The sequence below is a fragment of the Taudactylus pleione genome, unplaced genomic scaffold, assembly GCF_031769625.1.
Source record: "Taudactylus pleione unplaced genomic scaffold, aTauple2 ptg000184l, whole genome shotgun sequence".
NCBI classification, from domain to species: domain Eukaryota; kingdom Metazoa; phylum Chordata; class Amphibia; order Anura; family Myobatrachidae; genus Taudactylus; species Taudactylus pleione.
In genome coordinates, this window is record NW_028284586.1 from 6,086,823 (window position 1) to 6,109,304 (window position 22,482).

Below are 22,482 nucleotides of genomic sequence, written 5' to 3' on the forward strand. Positions count from 1 at the left end.
ATACAGATGTGTCCTCATACACTATTATTCATTAAGGCATTTAGGGGCAGTACTAGTATAGCTAACATACAGATCTGTCCTCATACACTATTATTCCATAAGGCATTTAGGGGCAGTACTAGTATAGCTAACATACAGATGTGTCCTCATACACTATTATTCCATAAGGCATTTAGGGGCAGTACTAGTATAGCTAACATACAGATGTGTCCTCATACACTATTATTCCATAAGGCAATTAGGGGCAGTACTAGTATAGCTAACATACAGATGTGTCCTCATACACTATTATTCCATAAGGCATTTAGGGGCAGTACTAGTATAGCTAACATACAGATGTGTCCTCATACACTATTATTCCATAAGGCATTTAGGGGCAGTACTAGTATAGCTAACATACAGATGTGTCCTCATACACTATTATTCCATAAGGCATTTAGGGGCAGTACTAGTATAGCTAACATACAGATGTGTCCTCGTACACTATTATTCTATAAGGCATTTAGGGGCAGCATTAGGATAGCTAACATACAGATGTAACCCCCCTTCAGTGTGCGGCATGGTATAAGGTGCATTTGGAGTGATACACCTCCTATTGCCTCAGGCTAGCTGTCCAGGGTGTGGGAAATACCTGAGAAGAGAGTCCCTGCCCATGCAGGCTTTATTACAGTCACACATATAGATATAGGTATAGACATATGCAGCAACAGTTCTTGTTGAATAACTTGGGCGCCAGACCTTCTCTTATAAAAATATACCACTTTATTTTTCTCCTCCTGCACATGACTTTAAAGAATGCGAATATGGTTACAGCAGCTTCTCCTCTCCCTCCAGCTCATATACTTGGCATGTCAGCTGGTATATGACAATCTTATGGATGTAGTTACATTACATCAGTCTTTAAGCACATTCATAATGAATGCTTTGCATTTTACACACACAGGTCCACCTGGCCCTTCGCTGGCTGGTGCCTTTAGTTCTCCACTTCATACGTGCAGGTCCACCTGGGCCTATTCTGGCTGGTGCCTGTAGTCCCACAGCTTCACACACATCTCACATAAATTCTTTTGCACTCTGCCTCTTCTTTGTCTCTTTTAAGACAATATACAGAGTGTCTCACACCCAATCTGCCTCTCTCTGCTCCCCTTCTCTTTCACATGGGACAGCAATATACAGACTTTTCTATTGCAGCTGTCACACTCTCAGCTGCAGCCCATCCCTATCCTACAGGAATGGATCCTATAGCCACACTACTACCACAGTGACCCCCCCTTTAATGGCTGCTGAGGGGCTTTTATGCATAAGGGACTCCTCTTGTCCATTAACAATAAAGCTACTGGGAAATTCCTCTTGCCCATCTCTTCAACACATATACTGACATCTCTTACCCCTCTCATGGGAGCTGAACACTTCACTGGGCGGCTCACACTGCAACCTTCCAGCTCTTTCTCTGTGGTCTCTCACAGACTTTATCTCAGTGGTCTCACTCCAGACCTATCTCCCCTTTGGCGTTAGATGGGCATTGTGGCAGCCACCACTGCCCCGCCAATCTCACCCTGCCAGGGGAGCATGAGGGTTAAATTTCTGCTTCCAGCTCTGACTCTCCCCAAAGATGTCTGCTCTCTCCCAAATTCTTCTTCTCAATCCCTTTGTTCTTCCTCGCCCCTCCTTTCTATTATCTGCCTGTTACACACCCAGTCTACCCACCCCTGCGTGTCTATCTCTCCAGCCCCGCCTTTACCTGAAAACTGATCCCCAGGGTTTCAGGAATGCAATATCTACAACAGGAAGCAAGCTTTAACACGGAGAGGGGTGTATTTAGAAATACCATCCCCTAGAGGGTGTTATGTCCTCATACACTATCGCTGCAGTCGCACCAAACATCCCTTCTCAGCGTTCCAGGTCCTGTGTGACTCGGCATGCGCTGAGCGCCTTTTATGCCAGAAAATGTGTCTTCGTCCCATTCAGATGCGACAAACTGCTACACTAGACTGCACTGATTGATTTGAGATATGACACTTGTATATCTGTGTGCGACTGAGTCTGAATCTGTACACAAAGTGCTACGATGTAGCGGCTGTAGCTTTAGTTCCACGCCAAGTTCCGTTGTGCTTTGTATACAGACTCAGCCGCACACAGATATACAAGTGTCCCATATCACATTAATCATTGCAGTCTCGTGAAGCGGTTTGCCGCATCTGATTGCAACTAAGACCCATTTCTACTTCAGGGTCCATAGGGGGTCCACAGGGTTGACCTTGGGGATATAGCTGGATCAGGATCCATGGGCACCACACAGTTAAGCTTTTAGCTCCCAGGATGCACTTGGGTCCTCCTCTATATCCCGCCCCCGAGCCACAGGCACCTCAGTGTAAGTTGGTGCCCGGCCAGAGTCGGTCACCGCGCAGGGGGGCTGCAGGAGCAGCCCCCAGAAGCTTTTTATTTTCTAATAGATTTTATTTATTTTAGTTTCTCTTTTTACTACAGACGGCAGCGAAGGGCTGTCTGTACAGATGCCCACGCTGCCGCTCTGATCCCCGACTGGCGCCGCGACGCCAGTACTGATCTGGGGATCGCGGCGGGAGGACAGAGTCCGTACTAGCCGGACTCTGTCTACCTCCCAGGACTGCTGCCGGAGTCGCCGGGGATTCAGGTAAGCCTTAAAATGCAGTCCTTTAGCCTCCGGTCCTGGGGACAGACCGGAGGCTGCTGGCAGTGGCGGCGGGCCCCCCCATAACCCATGGGACCACTAGACCACCAGGGATAACCGGCAAGCGGGAAGCCATCATCCCTGGGGTTAATGGCCAGCCAAGGGAGGAAGCCTTCCCTGTTCAGCGGCTCCTCCCCTCAGCTCAGCGCGCTTTTCAGCCTGCATGTCTAGCGTCCCTGAGCTGCAGTTCACTCGGCCACTCCTCCTCTGAGGTCTCTGGCGGCCATTTTTTTCTACATGTGGCAGCGCAGATACCTCAGGGAGCACGCGGACCGGTCCCCCTGTGTACCTCTCCCCTGTTAGGACGGCGTACACAGCACTATAGCCCTCCCAGACACTGAATCTGGGCGGTTGAGTGTAGTGTAAAGGTGCAGTGAGTATATCTTCCTGCATGGTATGTGACTTTTGCTAGTGCTGCTGTCTGTATTTTTCTCATTACTGTCAGCTTATATCTATCTCTTTCCTTCTTCCTTAGCCCTACAGGTGTGGAGGAGGGGCTTTTATACTAACCTCACATATATAAATCAAGTATTTGTGAGGTCTGTCACATACAGTTGTGTGCTACACAGTGCCATATTCAGGACTGTTGTTCAGCACACAGGGAAGTGCAATTCTTTTTTCCTCTATTGCCATATATATTTTGTCTGTAAATTATATTTGGTCATGTCTGAGGGTGAAGTTGAGCACTCCGGGACTCCAGTGTTGTTTTCCTGCAGGCGCTGCTCTGCGGGATCACATAGGGAAAAGGCATCTCTGGATGGCCTTTGTGAGCGGTGTCAGTTGACTCCTGGTCAATCCAGACCCCCTATGACACAGGAGCCACCATGGGCTATGTTTTCACAGGTGCTGGTGTCTCTGGCGGACCGCCTTGCGGCTCCGTCTGCTGTCCCTACGAGGACTCTGTCCCAGCCTACCATTTCCCATTACCAGGGTACCCCGCAATTATTGCAGAGTTCCTCTGGGTCACAGACTGTGGACCCTTATTCAGGATTGCCTATCTTATTTTCAGGCCACTCCTGCTACACAACAGTCTGTGGTGCCTTTCCAGGCCAATGTGGCAGCTCCTCCACCATGGGTGGACGTGCTCTCCAGTTCAGTCCAGAGTCTGGCAGCTGCATCTTCGACTTTTCAGTCGATGCTGCACAATGACAGGTCTGCAGGGGCGTCTAAGCGTGCACATAAGTTGCATGCGGCGCAGATTTCGGACACTGAGGGGTCCTCAGATGAGGGTGAGGTCCAGGACGACTCCGATTAGTACACCTCGGCTCAGGAGGTGGAATCTCGGTCGTCTATTAATGTACGAGCTCTGGTTAGGGCGGTGCGTGCCATTCTCCTAATAGAGGATGAGGCACCTGCTCCTAAGTCGAAATTCCCTAGTTTTAAAAAAACTAAGGTGACTTCGGCGGTGTTCCCCCTGTCTGATCAATTAACGGATCATATGGCGGTGGCTTGGCAGACACCAAGTAAGAGATTTGTGCCTCAAAAGAGGTTGGCTTCCAATTATCCATTCCCGGAGGCGCATTGTAGGAAGTGGGAAGCTCCACCGGCGGTGGATTGCCACGTCACACGCCTTATTAGGAGTGCTACGCTGCCAATACCGTCAGTTTCCTCGTTAAAGGATCCCACGGACAGAAAGGTTGAGGCTTGCCTTAAGTCTATTTATTCCCTCTCGGGAGCAATTGCTCACCCGTCCATGGCCATTTCCTGGGTGGCTAAGGCCATTGAGGGTTGGGCCAATGCCTTAGAGGACACTTTTCCTGAGGATACTCAGGAAGTCCAGAGGGCATTACTAGGACAGATGAGAGATGCGGCTTCTTATATTGGAGAAGCTTCCTTGGACGCTAGTCTGCTAACCTCTAGGGTGTCGGTTGCGGCTGTGCATGCCCGCCGCTCCTTATGGCAGAGGTCCTGGAGAGCAGACGCTGATTCAAAGAAGGGCCTGGAGGCCTTACCTTTTAATGGGGAATTACTTTTTGGTCCAGACTTGGATAGGATCGTGGATAGACTGGCTAAGTCCAAGTCGGCCTTCCTTCCTTCATCTGCAGCATCTGCCAAGGTCCGGAGTTCGGCTTTTCGGCCCTTTCGGGTTCAGAGTAAGGCAAGAGTCAGTCTTTCCCGAGGCAAGCAGCAGTTAAGTCTGCCTCCAGGTCCAAAAAACAAGCTTGGAGTGCCAGGCGTCCCTCTTCCAAACAGGAAGATAAGCCTTCCGCCGACTTCTTCAATTCACCCAGAGCTGGTTCAATACCACCACCGATGCCTGGGTGCGAGAAGTGGTCTCCCAGGGGTACGCCCTGTCTTTTCGGCGCAGACCGCCTCACCAGTTTTTCTGCACGAGTCCTTCTCAGGACATAGCCAAGGCTATGCTGATCAGGGAAGCTATAGACTCCTTGCTGACTGCAGGGGTCATTGTACCTGTTCCACAATCTCAGCATGGGATGGGGTACTATTCTGCTGTTTCTGGTACAGAAACCCAATGGCTCCCATCGACCCATTCTAAATTTAAAGTCTCTGAACAGGTTTCTCAGGATTCCCAAGTTCAGAATGGAAACCTTGCGTTTCATAATTCTGGCTATGGAACCAGGGGATTACATGGTCTCCCTGGATATCCAGGACGCTTACCTCCATGTGCCGATAGCAACGTCACATCAGAGGTATCTGCGGTTCGCTCTGTTGCACCATCACTACCAGTTCCGGGCTCTCCACAGCGCCGAGGGTGTTCACCAAGGTGATGGCAGTTATGGCTGCCCACCTTCAGAACCAGGAGGTATGGCTGTTACCGTATCTGGACGACCTCCTATTGCTGGCAAGCTCTCCGGAGGTTCTGCTGCAACATCTCCAACTGACGGTGGCTTGTCTGCAGACGCACGGGTGGTTAATAAATTGGAGGAAGTCATCCCTGATCCCATCTCAGCAGATGGTCCATCTGGGGGCCCTCCTAGACTCTCGTCAGCAGCGGATCTTTCTAACTCCAGAAAAGGTATCTTCCCTACAGTTGCGGATACGCAGTTGCCTGGATTGTGCCTGTCTTTCGGTACACTCGGCAATGAGAGTGCTGGGTTCCATGGTGTCGGCATTCGATATGGTGGAATTTGCCCAGTTTCACTCCAGGCCTCTGCAGAGGCTGATTCTAGCAAACTGGAACGGGTTGCCTCACCGGATCCGGTCCCAGACGCTGGTGCTATCTCCGGATGTACGACAGTCCCTGAATTGGTGGCTTCAAACAGCTCACCTCCTCGAGGTTCGCCCCTTTTGGATCCCGGACTGGGTTCTGCTCATGACAGATGCCAGTCTTCGGGGTTGGGGGGCGGTGACAGGCTTCTTGTCACTTCAGGGTCGTTGGACAGCGGAGGAAGCGGCTCTCCCCATCAATGTTCTGGAACTAAGAGCCGTGTACAGGGCTCTGCAGTCGGCCGGCACCACTCTTCACGGAAGAGCAGTGCAAGTGCAGTCAGACAACGCCACCACGGTGGCGTACATCAATCACCAGGGAGGAACTCGCAGCCGGGCTGCGATGGCAGAAGTGTCTCACATCCTAACTTCGGCGGAGTGCCACCTTCCAGCGATGTCGGCAGTCTTCATTCCCGGAATCCTCAATTGGGAGGCAGACTTCCTCAGCCGTTACGACGTGCATCCAGGGGAATGGTCGCTTCATCCAGAGGTATTCCAACTACTCATGGACAAGAACGGACTGCCGGAGGTGGACTTGATGGCCTCTCGTCACAATCACAAGTTGCCCGTGTACGGGTCAAGGACAAGGGACGACGGCGCCAGTCTGGTGGACGCTCTGTAGGTCAGATGGACGTTTCAGCTGGCATATCTGTTTCCTCCGATATCCCTTCTGCCTTGGGTCCTGCGCAAGTTCAAGCAGGACGGAGGCACTCTGGTACTGGTGGCCCCAGCGTGGCCAAGACGTCCGTGGTACTCCAACCTACAGAGTCTGTCCATCGACGTTCCGTACCTTCTTCCTCAGCGGCAGGACTTGTTGTCTCAGGGGCCCTGCCTTTACCCGGATCTGGGTTGTCTGTCTTTGACGGCGTGGCTCTTGAGACGGCCGTCTTAAGGTCCCGGGGCTTTTCTAGTTCCGTTATTTCTACCATGCTGAGGGCACGCAAGCCTGCTTCTGCAAGGATTTACCATAGAGTGTGGCACACGTACTTTCAGTGGTGTGAGTCCAGAAACTATGATCCTCAGGTATTCAGAGTTTCAAGGATTCTGGCTTTTCTTCAGTCGGGTTTGGACTTAGGTTTACGCCTTTCCTCTCTGAAGGTGCACGTGTCTGCTTTATCGGTTTGGTACCAACGTAGAATTGCTATGTTACCGGACGTACAGACTTTTTTCCAGGGTGTTCTCAGGATTCAGCCACCCTTTGTGCCTCCGGTGGCACCGTGGGATTTGGCGGTGGTTCTTTGAGTTCTGCAAGGACCTCCCTTTGAGCCTCTTGAGTCAGTTGACCTCAAATGGTTAACGCTTAAAACTGTGTTTCTCCTGGCTATTGCTTCAGCAAGGAGGGTTTCCGAGTTGGGGGCACTTTCATGTAGTCCCCCCTTCTTAATTATTTTCTCCAGGACAGAGCAGTGCTTCGCACTCGTCCTGAGTTTTTACCGAAGGTTGTCTCTAAGTTCCATATCAATCAGGAACTGGTGGTCCCAGCCTTTCAGTCCCCTGATCTTACAGCAGGGGAGACTTCGTTGGACGTTGTCCGTGCTCTCAGAGTTTATGTTGATCGGACTGCTTCTGTTCGAAAGTCCGACTCCTTGTTTGTCCTCTTTAGTTTTCATAAGAGGGGTTGGCCTGCCAACAAACAGACTTTGGCCCGTTGGCTTTGTTCTGTTATTAGGGAGACTTAGATACGAGAGCATTTACCTGTTCCAGCCTCTGTTAAGGCTCATTCCACTCGTTCTGTGGGCCCTTCTTGGGCTGCTAGACGTGGTGCCTCAGCTGTTCAGCTGTGTAAGGCAGCCACTTGGTCTTCGGTTCAGACGTTTCTAAGATTTTATGCGTTTGACACCTTTGCCTCTCAGGATGCATACTTCGGGCGCAGGATTCTCCTTTCTGCACAGGAGCGTCCCCGCCCTTAGTTGAACTGCTTTGGGACATCCCCAAGGTCAACCCTGTGGACCCCCTATGGACCCTGAAGTAGAAAACAAGAGATATGGCAAGAACTTACCTTTGTTATCTCTGTTTCTACGAAGTCCATAGGGTCCACAGGACGCCTGCCCTGACGCACCTGGCTTCAAATGGGCTGTGTTGCTGGTCACCGGTGTTTCCGTCTCCATTTTCTGTGAGTATGGTTTCTTGTGTGTTCCAGTCTTCCTTCTCTCTGTTCCATATTCTCCTCCAGCCTAGGCTGCTTACCAACTGAGTTGCCTGTGGCTCGGGGGCGGGATATAGAGGAGGACCCAAGTGCATCCTGGGAGCTAAAAGCTTAACTGTGTGGTGCCCATGGATCCTGATCCAGCTATATCCCCAAGGTCAACCCTGTGGACCCTATGGACTTCGTAGAAACAGAGATAACAAAGGTAAGTTCTTACCATATCTCTTGTTTTTCGGGTGAAAAATACTCTCGGTGCAAGCCGTGTCCAATAGGACTTGGCGGGCTCATTTGTGCCAGGCGTCTCGCGCCACATAGATTATTGAGGCTAGGTGTATGAGGACACATCTGCAACCAATAACAGCATGCAATGGAAACAAAGACAACTCTAAATACTAGAACATTGCTATACAAGTTTATTGGGAAAAATGCAGGGCAGTGAATTACTAGTACAATGTATGTGGTCACTCCCAATACACTACATACAAATGTGAGGAGTGCTGTTATAGTACGTGTGGTGTGTGTTTTACGGAGTATTTCCTGGGCTACAAGGGGGGGGGAATCAACAAAGGGATTTTAAATGTTAGCGTTGGAGTCCTCAACAGTCTTGCTGTATCAGTGGGAGAAAGGAAAATAAGGTGTTGCAGTACTGTTTCTGCCACTGAACATGCAGAACAGATGATTGATGTAATGCTGGACATACATTGCCAGATAAAATGCCTGTCAGACCGACAGACATTTTATCTGGCAGCCTGTCACCCTGCAGATATCACGGGCATACACTGTGAGGTATCTCACAGTGTATTGGCCCCGATATCTGTGCTCCGCCCCTGGGGAGGATACATTTCCCCGTTCCTTCCCTGTGAAGGAATAGGGGAAATGTCTGTCAGTCAGCCGTGGCTGGGCATACACTGCCCGATGCGGCCGACATTTAACTTCCAAAATATTGCATATGACGGGCATGCTGGACGATCCGGTATGCCTGACCGATCGATATTGTATCCTTGGTAGCCCGCAGACACAGTACAATTATCGGGGTGATCCGCTGATATCGGGCTATAATTGTATAGTGTATGCCCAGCATAAGAAATATTAGGAAATCATGCTGGCATTAAGGCTTGCTACATAGTTTAAAAAAACCAATGGCTGGCATGGGTTTCTGCTTGCACACGCCCAATCCCTCGCATTAGTTGAGCAGATTGCAGATGATGATATTTAAACACATGACACATGCAATATAACTGCACTTACTCACCCGGACTTGTCGGGGAGAGTTAATTAAATTGATTCAGACTATAAATTCCCACTAATGTAGAATTCACAAATGTGTGCTGAACGGCCAAGCAAAAGCAGAACGCACAGTCTGTGGGGCTGAGGCAGAGATGAGAGTACCCCTGTTTACATAGTACATCTGGGGGGGGCACTGTACATGCTCCAGAAATAACACCTACAGATATATCCCTGCTCATCGCTACCGTCAATGCGGCAAACTTGCGCACGCATTGCGGCATGCAATTTTCAATACACGTATATGCCAGGCCGCGGCAGCATTCACACCAAGCAATCCTATGGATCACTGGAGCAAACAAGCCACACGCACCCATTCAAGAGTGCGTGGCTTGCAGCATACATGTCGCGGCAAGTTGCAGCGGAGGCAATGATAAGGAAGACACATCTGTATGTGCATTGCAGAGTCAGACACAATTAGCTGCATCTCCACTTGCACATCAGTAGTTGTTACTGAGCTGTAACAAGTGCCACACGAGTGCATTGCTCAGTGACAGTGTCAGGGGCAAATGCAGGATTTCCAGACTTCTAAATGCTAGCATGGACAATCTTATATCCCCTTTCCACCAAAAACCCGGGTCCAACCCGGGACACTGAGCATGGTTTGTAGCCAGGTTTTACCCCTTTCACACTGGTGGCTGGACCCGGGTTATTTCCCGGGTCCAGTCGTTCACACCAGACCCAGTTCTTCCGGCGTTACAGTGGACACTTAGAGATGATGTTATCTCTAAGCGCTACTGAAGCCAGCTAATCCGCTGGTTTGAGGCATGACCCGGGTCATTGTAACCTGGGCCGCACTATTTACACTGCGCGGTCTTTCAAGTCCTTTACGGGTTCCCACGCCCCCTCAGAAGAAAATGAAAGCACGGCGCTGCACGCTGGGGCCGCGCTGTGAGCCCCTTGGCCTGGTGCAAATCCAGTGGGGGGAACAATCAGTGTGATCGCTCCACCCCATAGGCAGAAAAGAGGAGACTGCTGCTCAGTTAAGAGAGAGGGGGGGTGGCATCGCCCCCGCTGGTCCCCTCCAAACAAGCCCAGACACGGTTAATTAGTACCCACTCCCCCCCTCTCGGCGTCCCTGAATAATATGGGTCAAAGAATGAACAATCACTGTGGAGAGAGGTCTCTCTAGAAGCTCTCTAGAAGCTATGGCTATGACGCCCACAAAGGTCTGGCTACACCCCTGATCTCTATGTTACAATGTATCTCCTGCAATTAATTATATTCTCAGTATGCCTTTATCTTGTTTTGCATAGTTTTAGCATTTTACATATCATAATGTAAAACGGATTTTAAAATATATACCTGGTTTTGTAACAGGTCTCTTATATTGGAAAAACAGAAATTTGGCTCCCAAGATTTGTCTCTGGAAGGAAGCGATCTCTCTGGTAAGCATCAATTATTTCTTATGCTAGTTATACAATATTTGCAGGTAAAAAAGATAATTAATCAATTTTGAAAAACTACCCTAATGTATATGTTATACTATGTCATACTATACAAACACATAAATATTGCTTTAGTTATACATATTTCCTAGCAGAAAACCACAGCTACCTAAAGTTGGGAAAAAGTAAGATTCAAGATGAAGGGGGAATAGGGGTATAAGGGAAGCATAGGCAAACGCAGGGGAGGTTTCCGGTTGCCTGGAAACCCCCCTCCCCAGTCCACACCATGACCACAATAGAAATAGTAATATAACAGAATGTTACTAATGCTGCATGTTCTTCTAAGTATTTAATAATTAGCACCACCAGTGGATCTTTTAACATATGTCAGCCAGTAATAAATACACCTGTGCATCAACTAGAAAACATGTACTTTTAGGGTTGCACTGCTATAGACCATCAATTGGGTTCATTATTAATACCATATACAAATACACTATCCAGTGCAGAACGAGACCAATATGTACATATACAGTATGTCCAGGGCAGTGCTAGGTTCTTCTGCTGCTCCCCCAGACTCCTGGACTTGCTCCCATACTCTGGAATGGTGCCCACATCTGAAACAAAAACATTCAGCTCACGCAGGATGGCCCTATTGCTGCTTTAATAGCTTAGTGTGATCACTGATCCTGTATATGTTGGAATTATGACACTCAAAAGTTCAGAACACTTTGTACGATGCATATTAAAGCTGGATAAGTGCTAATTATGCCCTCTTCATGGACTGGCTACACTCGTAAAATCAAGCATTTGGAAACTCCCCTTTAGAAATCCTGTGTTTGCCACTGGGAAGGTGGACAATATTAGAACAATGGACATATATCACCTCTCCTACTATAACTAATATACTGTTACTTCTTCTAGGGTATCTGATATACTGTAACCTCCTCTACTATATCTGATACACTCTCACCTCCACTACTATATCTGATATACTCTCACCTCCTCTACTATAGCAGATATACTGTAACCTCTTCTACTATATCTGATATACTCTCTCCTCTACCATATCTGATATAGTCTCTTCTCCTCTACTATATCTGATATACTCTCATCTCACCTCCTCTACTATAGCAGATATACTGTAACCTCCTCTACTATAGCAGATATACTGTAACCTCTTCTACTATATCGGATATACTCTCATCTCCTCTACTATAGCAGATATACTGTAACGTCTTCTACTATATCTGATATACTGTAACCTCTTCTACTATATCTGATACACTCTCACCTCCTCTACTATATCTGATATACTCTCACCTCCTCTACCATAGCAGATATACTGTAACCTCTTCTACTATATCGGATATACTCTCACCTCCTCTACTATAGCAGATATACTGTAACCTCTTCTACTATATCTGATATACTCTCACCTCCTCTACCATAGCAGATATACTGTAACCTCTTCTACTATATCGGATATACTCTCACCTCCTCTACTATAGCAGATATACTGTAACGTCTTCTACTATATCTGATATACTGTAACCTCCTCTACTATATTTTATACACTCTCACCTCCACTACTATATCTGATATACTCTCACCTCCTCTACCATAGCAGAAATACTGTAACCTCTTCTACTATATCTGATATACTCTCTCCTCTACCATATCTGATATAGTCTCTTCTCCTCTACTATATCTGATATACTCTCATCTCACCTCCTCTACTATAGCAGATATACTGTAACCTCCTCTACTATAGCAGATATACTGTAACCTCTTCTACTTATCTGATATACTCTCACCTCCTCTACTATAGCAGATATACTGTAACCTCTTCTACTATATCTGATATACTCTCACCTCCTCTACTATAGCAGATATACTGTAACGTCTTCTACTATATATGATATACTCTCAACTCCTCTACTATAGCAGATATACTGTAACCTCTTCTACTATATCTGATATACTCTCAACTCCTCTACTATAGCAGATATACTGTAACCTCTTCTACTATATCTGATATACTCTCAACTCCTCTACTATAGCAGATATACTGTAACCTCTTCTACTATATCTGATATACTCTCACCTCCTCTACTATAGCAGATATACTGTAACCTCCTCTACTATATTTTATACACTCTCACCTCCACTACTATATCTGATATACTCTCACCTCCTCTACTATAGCAGAAATACTGTAACCTCTTCTACTATATCTGATATACTCTCACCTCCTCTACTATAGCAGATATACTGTAATGTCTTCTACTATATATGATATACTCTCAACTCCTCTACTATAGCAGATATACTGTAACCTCTTCTACTATATCTGATATACTCTCAACTCCTCTACTATAGCAGATATACTGTAACCTCTTCTACTATATCTGATATACTCTCAACTCCTCTACTATAGCAGATATACTGTAACCTCTTCTACTATATCTGATATACTCTCACCTCCTCTACTATAGCAGATATACTGTAACCTCCTCTACTATATTTTATACACTCTCACCTCCACTACTATATCTGATATACTCTTACCTCCTCTTCTATAGCAGATATACTGTAACCTCTTCTACTATATCTGATATACTCTCAACTCCTCTACTATAGCAGATATACTGTAACCTCTTCTACTATATCTGATATACTCTCACCTCCTCTACTATAGCAGATATACTGTAACCTCCTCTACTATATTTTATACACTCTCACCTCCACTACTATATCTGATATACTCTTACCTCCTCTACTATAGCAGATATACTGTAACCTCTTCTACTATATCTGATATACTCTCAACTCCTCTACTATAGCAGATATACTGTAACCTCTTCTACTATATCTGATATACTCTCATCTCCTCTACTATAGCAGATATACTGTAACCTCTTCTACTATATCTGATATACTCTCAACTCCTCTACTATAGCAGATATACTGTAACCTCTTCTACTATATCTGATATACTCTCTCCTCTACCATATCGGATATAGTCTCTTCTCCTCTACTATATCTGATATACTCTCATCTCACCTCCTCTACTATAGCAGATATACTGTAACCTCCTCTACTATAGCAGATATACTGTAACCTCCTCTACTATAGCAGATATACTGTAACGTCCTTTACTATATCTGATATACTCTCTCCTCCTCCACTATATCTGATATGCTCTCACCTCCTCTATTATGTATGATACTAGCTGGAGAACACGGTGTCGGCCAGCTTTAAATATTCAAGTTATTACATTTTATTATGTGATGTCATCCAAATCCATCCAGTGGAAGGCCCAGAACAGGCTCCCCAGGTCAAAGTTCTGCCCAGCGTAAACCAATGGGAGGTCCAACTGGGTGTTATGCAACACCCCTGTGTGTATGTATATATGTATGTATGTATATATATATATATATATAATACCCCCTAGAGCCTCGTACTGAAATCTTCTGCCTATAACAACCACCCATTGTTCCCATACATTTGAATACGCTCACCGATACTTAGGCGGTCGCCAGGACTTAAGCTCAGGCAGCAGGGGCATATACAATACAAGGGTGATCACAGGATATTGGCTGGAGTAGATACAGATACTTTACAAGGTCAGGGTAATTGCAGAACCAGCATCCACAGGGTTAATTGCTCATATATATATTATATAAGCAAGTCCATGGGGACTTGTCCATGGGGACAGAACGTTGAAGTAAATAGAGGTCCTTTGACCCATATGTTCTCGACTGTTTGTTTGGAGTGCCGCCGCCATCCGCATTTGCTATATATATATATATATATATATATATATATATATATATAGATCCTCCATCTACTACTTGTATGACGAAAGGTAGAAATGTCAGCCACCAGATGGCAGATGTACTTCCCTTCCCACTGTACATAAGGCAAAAATTACACACTCCAATTTAACCAGATTAGAAAACCAGGCTTCTAGTTTACGTGATAACACTGAAATTGTGATTCGCCAGGCCGATAAGGGTGGGGGAATTGTTATCTTAAGTCGAAGTTACTATATTGGGGAGGTGGATAGACAGCTGTCTGATGATATCTGCTATAAATAGTTAACCTATGACCCTACTGATCAATATAAGAGAGAAATTGATACACTAATTCAATTGTATATAACTCCTGGATTGACGAACATACAAAGTTTATCTCAATATGTTGACCATTTTTTGCAACCTGTGGTCCAAGATATGCCTTACTTTATTAAAGACACAGTAGATTTTTTGACTAAAATCACATCAATTGGTTGGCCAACTGGAGACTGTCTACTGGTCACGCTTGACGTGACCAGTTTATACATGAATATTGAACATGTTGAAGGTCTACAGGCAGTTAGAGAGGCCATTACTTTTAGTCCAGGTCCGCCGATCGAATTCCTACTGTCATTGATGGAGAAAATTTTATACAGAAATTACATCATGTTTAACAATGCGTTTTATTTTTAACTAAAAGGGACAGCGATGGGGTCGAACATGGCCCCGTCATATGCGAATTTATATAAGTACGTTTATGAAAAGATATGTTATGGCAAATCCCGAATTCTCCAAACTTATAAAATTTTACGTAAGATACATCGACGACCTGTTTATGATTTGGACTGGTGATGTGGCTGCTTTGAGTTTGTCAAGGGTCTGAACACAATACCTGGTTCCATTCGATTTAGATGTACACGTAATAAAGAGAAAATTTAGTTCCTTGATGTTTGTATTAAAATCATTAAAAGGAGAGTTTTGTACTGAAATATTTTGAAAACCGACAGACAAAAATACGCTGTTGTCAGCAATGAGTTTCCATCCACAACCCTTGAAACGTGGGCTACCCTACTCCCAATTAGTTCGCGTAGTCAGGATACATCTAATAAGGAGAACTTATTGGGGGCGTTGGAACAGATGGGCCAGAAATTTATAGACAGGGGCTATGACCCCAGAGTAGTCCATAATGCTATACATAAATGCCAAGCACTGGATAGAGATGAATTACTCACTCCGGCCGTTAAGGACGATGCTAGTACCAAAATGGTATTTACAAGTACTTACTCCTTCACCTCAGGTGTTTTAAGAAAAGCCATCCTTAAACACTTGCACATAGGGCCTGATTCAGAGCCGCTCGTTCGTTCCTACCGATGTTCGCACAACTGCGCATGCGTACGGATTTTAATACGCATGCGCGAACCAGTCAGTGCGGACGAAAATCGTGTGCTCACTAAATAGCGAATGCCTGCTATTTTGAGTGACAGAATGAGGCGTTTGTGGGTGGTAACAGGGAGAGTGGAGATCCGAACGCAGGCGTGCTTAAAGGTCAAAACGGGCGTTTTAAGGGTGTGCATAATTAACAAAGCAGCGTCATTGACCACGTCACTTGGTTGTTTTATAGTAAGAACTGCTCGCATGATTGTGGTTGGAAAAACCAACCACAAGAATAGCGAGCAGTTCAGACGCCTTTCGATGTACTCGGTTAATCTAATAAATAGCGGACATGACATATGATGCGAGCGGCCAGGGGGGCGTTTTTTTCAAAATTACGTTCGCATGTTTTGTTCGCTCGTTCAGATATAGAGGCGTGAACAGACCGCAAAGAGCGAACGTTCATTTAAATAGCCAGCCCCTTTTTCTGAACGAGCGAGCGCAAATAGCGTCCGGCTCTGAATCAGGCCCATACTCCAAACTGACCCGATCCTTAAGGACCATTGTGCGCAAGCACCTCTCTTTTGCTATAAAAGAAGCCACAACTTAAAGGAATTAATAAGTTGTTCTGATATCAGCCCGAGAGCTAACAAAGCGAATAATTGGCTACGATTGCAAAATGGGGCCTTTAGATGTGCAGGGTGTGTTAATTGCAAGTTTATGCAAACTGGGAAAACATTTACACACCCACTGAATGGGACTTTATTTCAGTTGAGACATCGTATGTGCTGCGAAACTCGCTTTGTGACCTATATCATTATATGTCCTTGTAAGAAGATCTACGTGGGCAAAACGATTAGAATGCTTAAAGAAAGAATTGCCATGCATCGGTCCTCTATTAAAAAGGCTGCTGTTAAAATTGAACCTAACACACCACCTGTTGCAAGGCATTTTGTGACATATGGTCACACCATTAAGGACTTTCTCTTTATGCCCATCGACCATGTTCCACCCATGAGAAGGGTGGTGATCGGCATAAGCTGCTCCTAAAACAAGAGTGCAGATGGATTCACCATCTCAGAACCATGGTGCCCCACGGGCTGAATGAAGAGTTTTTACTCACTCCCATTTTGTGAACTCAACTAAATGTAGGACTCTATTATGTATTTTTTGATATATAGAGATCTGAATTCTATATCCAGGATTGTGTCTCCTTGACCGTTAAGACTGTAAAGGTCTTCACATGACTGTACCTTTGAATAAGTCGTTTGTTGAACAACCTGACCAATGTCTTCTTATTCTCACTTGGTGTCTCCACCTCTATTCCATATTTGCTGCTATATATGTTTTTCTGTATATGAAATATGTTTAATTGTTTTGAGGATTAATTGTGCATGCCTTCCGATAGTATTGCTAAATATTATGCACTGTTGAATCATGCAACTGAACCTTTAGTACATTCCTGCCTATAAACCTCTAAGATTAACCTGCCGAGAACCTCTAAGACAAAACCTGCCTATACCTCCTAAAACCATAAGGTGTCGCTATTTAGCGCTGTGTTTTAAATATACCATTAATAAGACTCTAAGACAGTGGAATAGCGGTCCAACGCGCTAAAGATTATTATTCAGGTAAAAGTACAGATGTTACCACGCTATGATCTAACAATGAGCGCAAACTAAATTGTACAACATTTAGGTCATAAGGTACAGTCAATACATACGCGTGCGCTCTGGGACCAGATATCGGCATCAGTAATGAAACCTTCGTCGAAACAGCATAACAGGACCACCGCAGACTGGCATCTCGTTTCAGAGCACTCACATATATACCCGTACTGGGATAAGCAATACAATAGAATACGTTGGCAGGTTCTCATTGGTTCCTCTTCTTGCTTCTTCCGTTACGGTACAATTCATAGGTCAGTGCAAAGACTCAAACCAGCCTCCAACAGCCTGATTGTGTCCACTTTCCCACTGCATAATAAATCTAGTCTAAACTATGGCATACAACATTTCAAGGAGTTATTCTCTCTATCATTCATATTTCATAGCCGCATGTTCTGATCTCCTCACCGATGCCACCGGAACGCTGTGGGAAAAGAGTAGATCAGTACGGCACCAATCACGGTCCATTTGCCATTTACTAAACCATAGTTACAGAAAACATTCATTTCTTCATATGCTGACATTGCGATTAAACCAAATAATAATCATTCCTTTCGTGCTGCGGGACCATTGCTTTTAAATGTGTATGCGGGGAGAAATGACATTAAATTGTGTTGTGCGTTTGACGGTCTGTGGGGCACTTAGCAACCAGCACTAAGTTGGAAAGGCTTCTGTGTATGTGTGTGAGCATGCCAGTATGGGTTTGGGAAAGATCACTAAAAAGCTGGCTGTGCGTCTAAATAGCTATTTTGCGTTGTCCTATGTTTAACATGAAGTGCAGGGAAAACACCACTAATTTGCTACTTTTCAAATATAAGTCTGTGATGATTTTAATGTGTTGGAAAGTTATTTTATGTCTGCTAAACACCGTCGGTAGGTGTTTGGGGAAGATTGTGAAAAAGCTGTTCGTGCTACTTTTTAGCAACTTTGCGTTGTGAGTAGCAAAATTGCTACTTTTAGCAATTTTGCACTGTGGATTGTGTACTATGTATTTTTGACAAAATGGCGCTTGTGTAAGCTTTCTTTTCTAAATTGGAATCTTGCTGCCATTCACAAGATGGTGTCTTGAGGCCAGTCACAAAATGGCGTCGTCGCGATTAAATTTTAAACTGAACTTGTCTCAGCCAATTATTCAGCTTCGACAGTCCACCCTTTGATAGCAAACAACATGCTATCACAATCTGCTATTAGGATTTAATTTTGGCTTACATTTATATATTATTTAGTGTTATTATGGGATGGCACAAGGTGGTTCTTAATCCATCAATAATGTGTCTCTGGGTGGGGACATAAAACTACTATTATACGCACACCGCGGATCTTGGGAGATCATGTGACAGGTGTGGGAATGCACCAGTCTTATAACAGCAGTTTTGAAGGGGAATTTGAGACTTTACATTTTCTGGGTGTTCTATAAATAACATTTCAATAATATCCTCTATGCATGTCTAAAATATTACACATTTAAATGATGGTACTTCCTAGCTCAGGGTTGTAATGCAGTTCTGTATCTACCTCGGTATACATATTATCATTTCTAACCACCATCACAGTTTCATTCCTTCGTTCCACTCTGTTTTTACATTTTCCACACTTCGACACAATAGGAACACACCGGACACATATGCCAATTACTATGATGACAATCAGTATAAGGATCAAGAATTTGCCTATGCTGGCGATCACTTCCTCGACCCATTCCCCTAGACCCGAGAACCATTTCACTGGGTTCAGCCATGACACCCATCCTTCTATCTTTTCCCCTACTTCAGCCACTGAAGCGTTATGGTTCTTGCGAAATTCCCACTTTAGCTGCAGAATTTCATCCATCTTCCGGTCTATCACCTCCTTAGGGTCGCTGGTATCGTTGGTGACATAGGTGCAACATTTTACTCCAAATTGAGTGGCCAATGTTATGCAATACCCTCCAGTAACAGCTGTTAAATAATTCAACACTAGCCTGTGTTGCACCAGTTCTTTCTTGTACGCTTGCAATTCTCTCCCTGTGTACCTGAATGTGTCATCGTACATCTCGGTGATATTATCTATTAATTTAGCAAGTTCTTGGATATATCTAAAATTTAATGTACCCCTTGCAATTCTGGTGGGATCCAGGGCGACTAAAACTTGGAAGCCAGTTGTCTCACTGATTAACTGAGCGGCTTTATGCATATCACCAGGTATCATATTTCTCTTGCCTCTGTGTTCATATTGAGTGTGAAGATATGGTGACGGTGTGTTTTTATGTATACTCAGCATTTCAACATGTGTGAGGGTCATAACTTCTGGGACTACTCTTCCCAGGTAACACAAACCATCGGAACTCGGGGAGAGCCATTTATACGCTTTTCTTCCACATATAAAATATACATTATCAGGGAGAACATAAGGAATGGTATGCATCATTATCATTAAACACATTTCTCTTGCAAACAATCCTATCTCAGACTCTTCCATCTGGTATAAGCAAGTTTCTGGTTGTATTATTTTAGCACAATAACCATGTGGTACTTTACCAATCATTTCTTTGGTGGAACTCAATGTATACCGGTACCTAAAATGTTTCCCACTTGATTTAATTGAGCGTAGCAGAACATAGTTTATGGACTCATTATCAGCTCTTTGTGAGAAGGTCATCATCTGATTATTCCCCGTCACTTCCCAACCTCCGGGTTTATTGGGGTTGGTTATGTTCAAACACAAAAGTGATCTATCTACTTGGAATTGATAGAGTTTGAAATGAGGTGGTTTGGATGAGAGGAATTTTCCATCCAATGTTTTCCCTTTTTGCAATTCTAAAATTTCCGTGATATTCAGCGGAAATGGCACCAACCCTACATTATGCTGTCCCTGTGGCACATGTGAACACACCCAGCAATCGGTTTGATTTAACACTTTGCCTACCATGCTGTGATAATCCTCTAAAGGATACCCTCCCCAGTACGGATTATATTTTGGTTGGCACCGTTGGATACAGTTCTCATCAACTAGGGACCCACAAAGCTCACAAATACAGGAATCCTCAGACGATAACCCTCCACACCTTCCCCGAGTATCCGGAATGATAGCTCTTTTAACAATAACAGTACTAAGATTGGAAAGACACTCCCCTGATTGGCATTGCACTCCTCCTGTCTCCACTCCATCGGCACTGCCATCAGCTCCCATTTCCTCAATCGGTCCCCCATCACAGACACTGGATATCCCTGGACTGACCAGAATGGTGAACACTCTAAAAGAGAATATGAAAATGAACACAGCAGGCCTGTCCATTTTAACAACAAGTCCTGCAAAATTTCTCTCGGTTCAGGTATCTCACTACGACCTTTTCAATCCTCCCGGAACAAGCTCGCGAGTGACAGGTTCACACTATCAGCCTTGTCTCCGACTTGTTTCTCCACCGGTTGATTGACCTTTTTGCAGTGAGTCGAATGGACCCAGGTATCTCTCTCGGCCACCTTCAAAGATGTAGTACTCATCAGCAGCACCTGGTATGGACCTTCCCACCGGTCAGTCAAACAACCTGAACGCAAGAAATTTCTGATCATTACATATTCTCCTGGTTCAACATCATGACAGTTAGTTTCAGGCATATCATTAGACAACAATTTCAGTTTCTGCTGCTGTTGCTTTAACTGCCTACTCATTGATATAAGATACTTTACAATTACCTCGTTGTTACCCTTTAGATCTTCCTGTGGACTTATAATCAAATGAGGTTGTCTACCGAACAATATTTCAAATGGGGACAGATTCAGAGGAGGTCTAGGAGTGGTCCTTATGCTATGTAGGACCAAGGGTAATGCTTCTGGCCATCCTAGTCCAGTCTCTGCCATGATTTTACTTAGCTTATTTTTAATAGTCCCGTTCATCCTCTCTACCTTGGCACTGGCTTGCGGTCGGTAGGGGGTGTGAAGTCGGCTATTAATACCCATCAGCTTACACATATTTTGGAAAACATCACCTGTGAAATGGGTACCCCTATCACTCTCGATGATTCTAGGGATACCATACCTGCATACAAATTCCTGAACTATTTTCTTGGCAGTAAATGCAGCAGTATTAGTGGCCGCTGGGTAGGCCTCAACCCAGTTAGAAAATACGTCTGTGCACACTAGTACATACTTAAGGTTCCTGCAGGGTGGTAATTGGATGAAATCAATTTGTATCACCTGGAAAGGTCCATCAGTCGGTGGAATGTGGGACGGTTCGGTAGGGATCGCTTTCCCTATGTTCTTTCTCAAGCAGGTCAGACAGGACATTGCTATCTTCTCTGCTTGTGAAGAAAAACCTGGTGCGCACCAGTATGCCCTCACCATTGCACATACCCTGTTTACCCAGGTGAGTCAGACCGTGTGCTGCCTCAGCCATGCTGGGGTAATATGCCTTGGGGGCTACTGGTTTACTATGTCCGTCCCTCCAGAGCCTAGAGGACTCTTGCCCACACCCCTTGGACTTCCAAATGGATTTTTCCTGAATTGAACACAAATTTTGCATCTCAATTAATTTTAGCATGTCAACGGTTTGGAATGGCATAATTGTTTCAGTTGGAGAAAACTTTTTTAATCCTGCTGCCCATTTTGCAGCTTCATCGGCTCTGTTGTTGCCCAGTGACACCGGGTCATCCTCACATGTGTGGGCTTTACATTTAATTACTGCCACTGCCTTGGGCAGTTGGATTGCTTCTAAGAGATGTTTTATGTGTCGGGAGTGTGCAACTGGTGTGCCTGCTGCTGTCATAAAATTTCTCAGACGCCATAGAGCCCCAAAATCATGCACTACCCCGAACGCGTACCTCGAATCAGTGTAAATGTTAGCAGATTTGCCTGCTGCCAGTTCACATGCTCTAGTCAGTGCTACTAACTCTGCCACCTGGGCCGAGTGAGGAGGACCGAGAGGTTTAGCTTCCATGATGTCTGTGTCATTTACAACAGCATAACCTGTACAT

General features: G+C 45.1%; 1 protein-coding gene across 3 annotated transcripts in view; it reads left to right on the forward strand.

The window, feature by feature from the left end:
• VWA3A (von Willebrand factor A domain containing 3A) overlaps positions 1-22,482 on the forward strand; it is a 182,432-nt gene that overhangs the window by 140,375 nt on the left and 19,575 nt on the right. For all 3 annotated transcript variants that reach the window (XM_088476214.1, XM_088476216.1, XM_088476215.1), the window contains one exon: positions 10,629-10,696. In XM_088476214.1, coding sequence (XP_088332340.1) covers positions 10,629-10,696 — 68 coding nt within the window. The remainder of the gene's footprint in view (positions 1-10,628; positions 10,697-22,482) is intronic.